This window comes from Vigna radiata, unplaced genomic scaffold, assembly GCF_000741045.1.
Source record: "Vigna radiata var. radiata cultivar VC1973A unplaced genomic scaffold, Vradiata_ver6 scaffold_43, whole genome shotgun sequence".
NCBI lineage: Eukaryota > Viridiplantae > Streptophyta > Magnoliopsida > Fabales > Fabaceae > Vigna > Vigna radiata.
The window spans coordinates 283858-294873 of NW_014542924.1; the positions used below are offsets into that span (position 1 = coordinate 283858).

Consider the following 11016-nt stretch of genomic DNA (forward strand, 5'->3'; position numbering starts at 1 on the left):
GCCCACAGATACACGTTATTTTTTAGAACCCTAAACCAGAGTACAGTGCAATTAGGTCTACTGCGTCAAGTATCAGTTGTTAAGTCAGAAATCGAGCCATAAAGTAAAACCAGGGCACACTGCAATCAGGTCTACTGCGTCGAGTCGAGTATCAGTTGAACCGAGGCAGAAAAGCTTTCTAGCATCGGTTAGGCGCCAACCGAGGCATATAACGCGAATATGTTTTCAAATTTTCTGACACTTTAGGCATCGGGTATGATTAAAATCGAGGCAGTATGCCTCTATTACCTCAGGTAAATCTGGAACCAAGGTAGCATAGCGTTTTATAACCTTAGAAATCTCTTTGCTTTCACGGTACCCTTTCTCACTGTTCCTCTTCTTCTCGCTCGCTCAAATCTCTTTGCTTTCACTGTTCTCCAACCACCCTGAAATAGCGCCGTCGCTCCGTGGCCACCACTCTTCCGCTGTTCTCGCGCAAGATTCAGCCTCAAATTGCCTTGCGCTGCGTCGTCCCCTGCTTCTCGCGCAACCGCTTCGCTGCCTCGCCGTCACGCTCCCTCCTCATCGTCGCCGGCGTGCTGCCTCGACGCCATTGCTGTCGCGCTCCCTCGCAGCGCCTCCGCCTCCGTCGTCGCAACCTAAAACCTAGACGAAGGGAAGGTTCTGCAGTGCAAGAGCAAGAGAGAGGAACAACGAGACGTTTTGGGAAAGAAGGAGAAGAAGACACAGACGGAGGAGAACCTTGAGCAGTGGACGCGGAGAGTGAGAATTGAGATATTCGAAGAGTTTTCGAGTTAAGAGATCGCCGAAAAGACTTCAGATTAAGGTTGGAGGGGTTAAACTTTTCTGTTTTGTGATTATTATGATGTGCGAAGCTTTTATGCCGATTCTATGTCTTTTTGTTCTGGTTGAGTACGAATTTTTGTTTGTCTTACGTTGAATGGTGTGCTTGGTATATCTACTTTTCTCGAGTTGTATTCTCCGTGCCACGCTAATGTTTCGTTGGTCCTGCCTTACTGTTTTTGATTGAAGATAACGAGATGTTTTTGGTTGAGTTTTCCTTCGCCACGCAGACATTTTTTTTCCTTCCATAAAGAACCAATTATTTTCTCCATTCCTTGTTCTATGATAAATTGCAGTATAACATGTGTTGGTTTGGCAAGTGTTCTGCACTTTTGATCTTGTACTACTTTGCTGTGGTTCCTCCCTGATGGGCCTCGTGGTTCAATAAGTGGTATTTTACTCCTCTTAGTGCGTTTATTCACCATGCCTTTTATCCTTAGTTAAGTAGATAGTTATTCACTTTTATCAGGTTTTCCTTTTAGTCACTTCTTAAATTGTTATGCCATGTTTCCTTTTTTATTATGCAGTGCCCTATATTTATATTTTTTTATATATTATTAGACCACTGAAATTCATAGTTTATTATTCCCATTTTGTTATGATGAAGATTAATAAATTAAGTTGTTTAGTTTTGTAGATGTTTTGGTACTTGATGTATGGAGGTAAAGAAAATAGGATATTAGTTTGGAATGTATTTTGTTGTATGTGATGTTTGGTGGCTATCCTAATGAGGTATAGAAAAGAGTTGGATAATGTTTAGCTTTAGAATCGATAAAACTGCTGTGGGATTGATAGTGGACCTTTGAATGTGTTTTTAATTGTTATTATATATTATATGTCGTGGTAGTATGTTTTATACACATGTAATGCGCTGTGGAGGAGTAATCAAACTGTTATAGTGGTTTTTAATTATAAGACAGGATGCCAAGTAGTGAATTTTAAAACCAATCCTTGACCTAAAAGGTTAAGGTGTTTAAAAAGGCACAGGAACCTCCTTTTGAAAATCTGGCATAAATATGCTTTGTAATTAATACATATCATGGAGAGCTGGAAGGAATCCTTGTTGATTGATGTTAAATTTTTGCAGTGTCCGTAGAATCCTTTCCATTTAGAAGTATGATAGACAGATATATTGATTATCTGCATTTTTATTTTTTAGATGAAATACATTTACAATTATTGGGATTCTGTGGATCTTGTATTCATACAACATAGTCTACATGCATGCATTTACATCCTACAAAGGAGAAATACAAACAGTGATATGAAGTCCTAATCATGGAATTGTACATTCTTTGTGGAGCAGGGTAGATAACATAAAGAAAGCTCGAGGTTCTTTTTTTCCTGAGGAGGTAATGAATACATTTAACTGCTCTTCCATGATAATTCCTCTTATGACTGTTCCTTACCCACCCTGACTTGTCAATTCTTCCCGCAGAAAGTCTGCAAAAGGCTGACTCAGTTGTTGATAGCTGTTGACTACCTGCACTCTAATCGTGTAATCCATAGACATCTTAAGGTATTAAGTTCATGTGCTTATGCTGATAAAGAAATCTGTTGTAACTTTTACACTAATGCTACTTCATGTACTTTCAGTGTTCCAACATATTCCTCACTAAAGACAACAACATTCGGCTTGGTATGTAGTATTATTCCTTGAAAACTTAACTTTTGGCTTTCAGAAACTGTTATCTGAAGAAGTATGTTTATTGCATGATCCGTACAGGTGAGTTTGGTCTGGCAAAGCGACTTAATGCAGAAGACCTTACTTCATTGGTAAGGGTACATATGTGCTGTGTTAAAGGAATTCCTTAAACCCTACCCCTGCCATCTCAGTCTAACGCAATACATCATCGTCGACGACCAATGAACCGCATTCTGATTTGAATCTGTTTTCCGATGTTGGCCTTCTCCAAGTTGAGGAAAGCAGCGGAGGTCTCATGCGTATTCTTTCGAATCCAAAAGCCTCCCACATACCTCCGAAGATTTTCCCTTTCGTCCGGGGAAACACCCTCTTCGGACCCGAAGTTTCCCCTTCGTTTATGCATCTTGCTGGCCCTCAAGTTGGAGACTTTATCCACCAGCAAATACCGTGCTTTGGTGAGTGCGGTCCTTTGCACCAACAACTGGTTTTCCCTTTACTGGGAGGCCCTTGAGTATCTCAAGAAATCTGGAGTCTTGATAACTTCTGATTCGGTTTGTGCTTTGATTTGGGCCTATTGGCGAGTGGGTCTGATCGAGAAGGCTATAGAGTCGTTTGGTAGAATGGGTGAGCTTGGGTGCATGCCTGATGTTCTTGCCTATAACACCATTTTGGATATTGTGTTTCAGAAAGAGTTATTTGTGTTGGGTTTTGCGGTGTATAATCTGATGCTTAAGTCCAACTGTTGTCCTAATGAACGCACTTATGGCCGGCTGATTGGAGGGTTTTGTAGAAGTGATGATGTTAATGGTGCTCTTGAGATACTCGATGAAATGCTCCAAAGGGATTTAGAGCCAAGTATGATGAGATATTCAACTATTATTTCTGGTCTGTGTCGTGGGGGGAGGGTACATGAGGCACACAGATTGTTTAATGTGATGAAAGAAAGAGGGTGCAAGCCTAATTTTATGTCTTATTGTGTTTTGTTTAATGGGTATTGCAAGATGGGGAGGTTAGATGAAGCCGTTTCGATTCTGCAATTGTTAGACAGAGACAGGTTACCCCTTAATATAAAGGGCTACAGTCATCTGATTGCTGGCCTTTTTAGGGAAAGGAGATACAATGAAGCGCATTCGTGGTATGGAAGGATGCTTAAGAAGGGTATTGTTCCAGATGTTGTTTTATACACAATTATGATACGGGGTTTGTCGAGTGAGGGCAGGATTGGTGAAGCTGTGAATATATTTTGTGAGATGACCCAGCGAGGCTTAGTTCCTGATGCTGTTTGCTACAATGAAGTTATTAAAGGTCTTTGTGACTCTAGTCTTTTGGATCGAGCTAGAGCTCTCCAACATCAAATTTGTGAGCATGAAGGGTTTCATAATGTTTACACGCATACCATTCTCATCTGTGACATGAGTAAGAGAGGAATGGTTGCCGAGGCACAAGAAATATTTAATCAGATGGAGAAGCCTGGATGTTTACCTTCAGTTGTAACCTTCAATGCTCTTATATATGGACTGTGCAAGGCTGGTAAACTGGAGGAGGCACAACTCCTGTTCTACAAGATGGAGATTGGGAGAAGTCCTTCGTTATTCTTCTGGCTTACTCAGGGTTCTAATCAGATTTTAGATGGTGTTAGTCTCAAGAAAAAGGTGGAACAAATGTGTGAAGCTGGACAGATTTTGGAAGCTTACAAGTTTCTCATACAACTTGCTGATAGTGGGGTTGCACCCGACATTGTGACGTACAATATTCTGATCTACGGCCTTTGCAGAGCTTCTAAGGTTGATGGTGCGGTAAAGCTTTTCATGGATATGCAGAAGAAGGGTCTATCACCTGACTCTGTTACTTATGGGACATTGATTGATGGGCTTTTCAGGGATAAAAGAGAAGAAGACGCCCTGAAGATGTATGACCATATGTTAAAGCATGGATGCCAACCTAGCTTTGAAGTTTATAAAGCACTTATGACTTGGTGGTCTAGAAATAGGAAGGTCTCACAGGCTTTCAGTATTTATTTGGATTGTTTAAAGAACCTTCGTGGCAGGGAAGACAATTCAATCAATGCTTTGAAGGGATATTTTGTCAGAGGAGAAGTAGAACTTGCAATTCAAGGTTTACTAGAACTGGACTTCAAGTTTAGAGATTTTAATTTAGCTCCATATACAATTCTACTCATTGGATTTTGTCAGGCAAGACAATTAGATGAAGCACTGATTATATTTTCCGTTCTCAATAAGTTCAATATCAATATCAATCCACCAAGCTGTGTATATTTGATCAAAGGTCTCTGTACAAAAGGAAGGCTGGATGATGCAGTAAACATCTTTCATTACGCTCTTGACAAAGGTTTTGTGTTAGAGTCAAGAGTTTGTGAGCGGCTCTTCAAGTGTTTATTACGTTCCCCAGACAAAAGGGTTTATGCTACTCATCTTCGTAGGATGGAGTCTGCTGGATACCATTTAAATAATCTGTAAGAGACTAAGTAACACTGACCGATCAAGATAAATGAATTGCTTGATTCAGCGCTTTGCACGTCCCCATCAAGTAAAGAGAAGATATTATGAATCAGGAGACTCAATATTCTTCCTAATGAGCCAAAGGTGCCCTTTAATTCATATGTATATCTTGAATGTTAAATTCATGGAATCAATTGAAATATATATCTTTGCATTCTTGCTTCTAGAATTTTGCTTTGCACTCGGACTTGAGTTGTCTAACCTCCAGTTGAAAATATAAACGCTTCATTTCTCTGAATTTTGTTCATAGTTGAAAGAATTTGAAAAGCGACTGGGAGAGCTTTTGAGCTTTAGATGTTGTGAAGCTTAGCTGGCATGATATATAGAATTTAGTAAGAGAAAGAAACAAAAAAATAGGGCAAAGAAGGGAAAAAAGAAGACTTAAGGTTTTACTAAAGTTCTTACATTTGGAATTTTGGAGAAAATAATTTATGGATTCTGTTCAGCTTTTTCATAGTCTAGAATTTGCTTCCTTTACTTTCCGAGACCTTTTCTGCTTTGCCGTTTTCCACCTAGTAGCGTTTTTCTTCTCATCTGGGGATATTTTGAATCTTTTATTGTACCAAAAAGATTAACATAGATAGGGTGTCTGTAGTTTGTAGTCTTTTTTATTTATAGGGGAAAGGAGGTTTTCATTACATGAGATTACAGAAATTGAAAAGCCCTTTCTTAGATATTTTTAAATTCTTTCCTTCTTTTTAATATAACATTCGAAATGGTTACTTTTCTGGTTTCCGCAAATAGGTTACTGAAAATTTCTGATGAGTACAATAGACGGGTTTTCATCTCAAGTTTTGGTTCTTAGATTTGTCTTATTTTATTTTTACCTGTTTTGGATTCTTTTGAATTTTAAAAAAGGATATTATGGTATCTGCAACCCCACAGAATAATAATTTTAAACAGTAGATTGTAAATAGCTGTGAATATGCTGGTATTGAGGTTCTAAACTGGCTTATTTTTGGGTAATCTTGTATATTGACGTTCTCTATTTAGGATTAATTAGTACCATATCAAAATTAAAGGAATAAATAACATATCCCTGGTAGGATATGTTTAGGGTTGTGGAATCATTTTCTATCAGATTGATTAATGTGTAAAGTGCATTGAAGATGTCGGGACATTATTGATGCCATTGTTCTTGACTATTTCCTTAACTTCTTGCAGTGCTCATGTTGCTGGGGAAATTTCTTTTGCTTTGACATTTTGCGTGCTTGTCACACTTGCTGAATGATCCTTCGCATCAGACGTTTTTGGGTTTCTTGTTTGTGGGTTTCTTGTTTGTTGTATTCTTCATTACATTTCTCCCTCGGCATTTTCAAAAGCTTTTCTGCTAACCTTAGCATGGAGGAGGGAAAGAAGACTGCCATTGTCCATATTGTACACTAGCAGGCAAAGGCGAATTTCTTAAGGACAGTCACTATGTGATTCCGAAATAGAACTTGCTATGAATAAAATTTCATGGGGTTCCAAATGGATTCCAGGTCTTTTTCACATTTGAACTTGAAATGATCAAATTTAGTGATGTTTAGAGAATTACCTGTTTATATATCAAAGGAAGACATTTAGGATATTACTTCCGAATAACATATCAAAAGCTAGGTTTAGTTTTTTATTTCTAGGTTGCTTATTGTTATGATTTTCTTTGCAAATGAATTGTATGCTCAGACTGATGATTGCTTTGTAACCTCATGTTCTGATGTCATTTATGTGGTCCATCATTCATGATGTGGTTGGTTGTTATTTGTTTCGTTGATTAATTAATAAATTCCTAATACAGATAGTTTAGTTTGTAAGGAAGGTTTTGATGCAGAGGCAAAAAAAAGGTTAGAGGTGTGAAGATGCAGAATGTACTGGGTTGGAGTGGTTGGAGCTAAGATGAAAGAAGCTATAGACAATAGCCGTAGCGACCCAGTAACTAATTACAAGCCATAGGTCGCTTTTCCTTGTTGATTTAAGATTTTGTTCCTTCGTAACCACCCTTTTGTTATTGGAAGTTAATTATTCTCCCAACTGTTTATTAATGTGTATGTTTGAGGATATTTGCTTTATTGGGTAATTATTGGTTTTAGAGATTAGGTTACATTAGTGGGCGTGAATGTTACTATAAGTCATTGTAGGAATAACGGTGTATGTAATTGAATGAGCTTGTATGATTGGATGCTATTGTTTATATTTTTTAATTGAAGAGTAAAATTTAATTGTAAGATTATAAGTAAGATGACACTTTGATAGGAGGTCCTGCTGTAAAAGAAATTGATAAAGGAATAGTTAAGATTGGTTATTGGAAATATAACCTTATTAATTGTATGAACTTATGTATATGAACTTGTGTTTATTGTATTACAATCCTGGTTTTGTTGTGGTGAGTTGGGGGTTTAATTTTCCTGTATGTTTTACAATGTACACAGTTTATATATAATGTAGTAGTTATTGTTGTCTTGGCTGAGGGAATTCACATTGCCATATTTAGAACCTGGGGTCACTGGGGAAAGATTGGTTGTCAACTCTGCTTATGCTGGAATTGGAATTGTCCGACAAAGATTATGACAGTAGTATATGGTGTTGTGAAGTCAAATAAAGATTTTGACATTGAAGGTGATGATGTAAGGAGGTGCAATTCAGAGAAGGATTATGACATAATACACGATGGTGTTGGAAAAGTTAAAATGGAAAAGGTGCTGATGTTTTAGGTCATGAAGAGATGAATATTCAAAATTCTAATTTGTACACGTGTTTAAAAGCTCAACCTAAGGAGCGTTTGAAAACCCATTAGACAAGATTAGATAGGAAAATTTCAATATCATCGAAAGATGCATTTACAAGCTCTATCTACTTTGTAGAAGTAAACTAATTCAATACAAGAATTATTAGTACTTAGTGCACTAATTAATACCATACTTCATATCCAATTTAATCAATTTTGTAGATATACATAACAAGTCTAAGAAATAATTACATATGAATGAGCAAATAACCACTTACTCCATCATTAATAATTAACTTTCATCAAATTCAATATCATTCAAAGATTTATTTATAAGTTTCATCTACCTTGTTATTCTACATTGATTCAGTATAAAAATTATTTCTACAAACTGGCTCCACCATTAATGTCATCTTTTATAATTAACTTAATCAATTTTGTAGATGTACATAATCAGTTTAAGAAATAACTATATATGAATGAGCAAATAACCACTTTCTGCACCATTAAAATGTTGTTAATCAAATTCAATATCATCCAAAGATGCATTTATAAGCTCATATACTTTGTATAAGTACACTAATTCAATACAAGAATTTTTGGTACCTACTAGACTAATTAATATCATACTTTATATCCAACTTAATCAATTTTGTAGATGTACATAACCAGTCTAAGAAATAACCACATATGAATGAGCAAATAACCACTTGTACAAGTACATTAATTCAATACAAGAATTATTGGCATTTACTGGACTAATTAATATCATACTTTAAATCCAACTTAGTCAATTTTGTAGATGTACATAACCAGTTTAAGAAATGACCACATACGAATAAACAAATAACCACTTACTACACCATTAATAATTAACTTTCATCAAATTCAATCATCCAAAGATGTATTTATAAGCTCCATCCACCTGGTTATCCTACATTGATTCAGTAAAAAAAATATTTCTACAAACTGAAGTAATTAATGTCGTCCTTCACGATCAACTTAATCAATTTTGTAGATGTACATAACCAGTTTAAGAAATAATCATATATGAATGAGCAAATAATCACTTACTGTACCATTAAATGTTGTTCATCAAATTCAATATCATCAACTTCAATATCATCCAAATATGCATTTATAAGCTCCATCTACCTTGTACAAGTACATTAATTCAATACAAGAATTATTGGTACTTAGTGGACTAATTAATATCATACTTCATATCCAACTTAATCAATTTTGTAGATGTACATAACTCGTTTAAGAAATAACCACATATGAATGAGCAAATAGCCAACATCCTTTATAATTAACTTTCATCAAATTCAATATCATCCAAAGATGCATTTATAAGCTCCATCTACTTTGTACAAGTACATTAATTCAATACAAGAATTATTGGTACGTACTGGACTAATTAATATCATACTTCATATTCAACTTAATCAATTTTTTAGATGTACATAACCAGTTTAAGAAATAACCACATATTAATGAGCAAATAACCACTTACTGCGTCATTAAATGTTGTTCATATTCAATAACATCCAAAGATGTATTTAAATGCTCCATCTACCTGATTATGTACTCATTTTTATGTGATTATTTCTGAAGCTCGTTATGTACAACAACAACAATGATTAAGTTGAATATAAAGAATCATATAACTTATACCAGTTAATATTTATCCAATAAAGAGTTTGTGGTCTACAAATGTCGTGGTTCTTGAGTATAAATTTCATTACATTTATTGGTGCATTAACTGGTTATGTACTCAGTCTTATGTGGTTTTTTGTGATACGGGTTTCGTACACCAATAAAAATGATTAACTTTGGTGCAGTAAGTGGTTATATATTAAGTCTTATGTGGTTATTTTTTAACCTAGTCATGTACAAGTTAAAAAATGCTTCAATTCAACATGAAGGATCATATTACTTTGGTGCAGTAAGTAGTTATATATCCATTCTTATGTTATTATTTGTGAAGTTGGTTCTGTACAACTAAAAAACTGCTTAAGTTTAATCTGTGGTTTTGTATGGTTATAACTACAACAAGTTGATTCATTGAAGTTGTTTCCCATACCCAAAATAAGAGTATGTTAAAATAACTACCTGGAACAAAAAGCAATAATGACCTTGTACATATATGTAACACAAAATAGACATTGGTCATTTAAACATTTTCATTCATTGGTGTTGTAATTACATAGTGTCGTTGGTGCTATTACTACATAAGCAATGCAATATGTGGTCCTTGATTACACATACTAAACAACCTCAAAATCAATAACAAAAATTGTATCCTAATAAATTATATTTCATGCACTTCGTGTTCATTATGTACATCAATCAAATCATGTTGACCTTCTATTACAAGTTTTTTCCCATCTTCAGTGTATTGAACTTGTTCATGTTCTCCTACTTCATCACTTCATCATTGCCTATAGTATCCCACATTTCTTCATGACCGTATTTTGATGAAGATTTTGTTCCTGTAATGAAGTTTTTGTTCCTGTAATACCCACTCACAAATCGTTTATTGTCGAAGAAGTTGTAATTATTCCTGCAATAATATTACTCTTGTCAAATATTAGAGTTAAAAACCTCTTATAATAAATCATATTGAAATAAACATATACATAAATAATACAAACCTTCATTGATTCTTTGGCCTTTTATAATTCCAATAAATCCCATCAAACAAATATGATCTCGGCCACTACCCTCTCTAAGGTCACAAACCATCAGTGTTACCAATAAGGAATATTGGTAAATCCTGAAGAATTGTTTTGATGATGCTGCAAGAAGTATTATTTGAAGAGAACATTAGAATTATTTAAAAAGCAACTTGTAGAATTTGGATGTAGTAGGAAAATCTTAAACCTTGTATTTTTCACTAGAATAATCGATTATGGACAAGCTATAATCGATTATCATGAAGCAATAATCGATTATTACAAGTTATTCAGGAATAATCGATTATCACTTTTTTAAAAACCTGTAACGGACTTGAATAATCGATTATCACTTACAATAATCGACTATTCGTGGCAGTTGGGACCTGACCTTTGGCATTTAGTGAAATTGGCTATATATTGGCTTCTGTAAACTTCAGAGGCAACGTTTTTGAACTGAGAAGCTTAATAGAACACTGTTTGTCAGAGGAAAGTTCTTAGAAGCTTTGTTCAAAGTTCCCTTGCTTGGTCTCGTGAAAGGAGAGGCTCGCGTATCGTGTGTCAATAGCCGGAGCAGGCTCTCTTCGAGTTAGCAAGGTGCTATGCCTAGTCTCGTGAATAGGAGAA

General features: G+C 35.4%; 1 protein-coding gene across 3 annotated transcripts; it reads left to right on the plus strand.

Annotated features, from left to right (window-relative positions):
- Positions 1-6729, plus strand: LOC106752760 (pentatricopeptide repeat-containing protein At1g79540). Of its 3 annotated transcripts, XM_014634515.2 has the most exons (7): positions 1-293; positions 435-826; positions 2150-2195; positions 2282-2362; positions 2440-2482; positions 2570-5091; positions 6172-6729. In XM_014634515.2, exon 6 carries the CDS (start codon positions 2743-2745, stop codon positions 4963-4965), a length of 2223 nt encoding a protein of 740 aa, XP_014490001.1. In that variant the 5' UTR covers positions 1-293; positions 435-826; positions 2150-2195; positions 2282-2362; positions 2440-2482; positions 2570-2742; the 3' UTR covers positions 4966-5091; positions 6172-6729. The 3 variants fall into 3 exon arrangements, with proteins under 3 accessions (XP_014490001.1, XP_022632988.1, XP_014490003.1); XM_022777267.1 differs by having other exon boundaries at positions 1-826; XM_014634517.2 differs by having other exon boundaries at positions 1-826; positions 2286-2362.
- Positions 6730-11016: the final 4287 nt, after the last annotated feature.

Coding starts and splice junctions, on each gene's coding strand:
- LOC106752760 (XM_022777267.1), top strand. CDS start 2,743: ATGTTGGCCTTCTCCAAGTTGAGGAAAGCAGCGGAGGTCTCATGCGTA.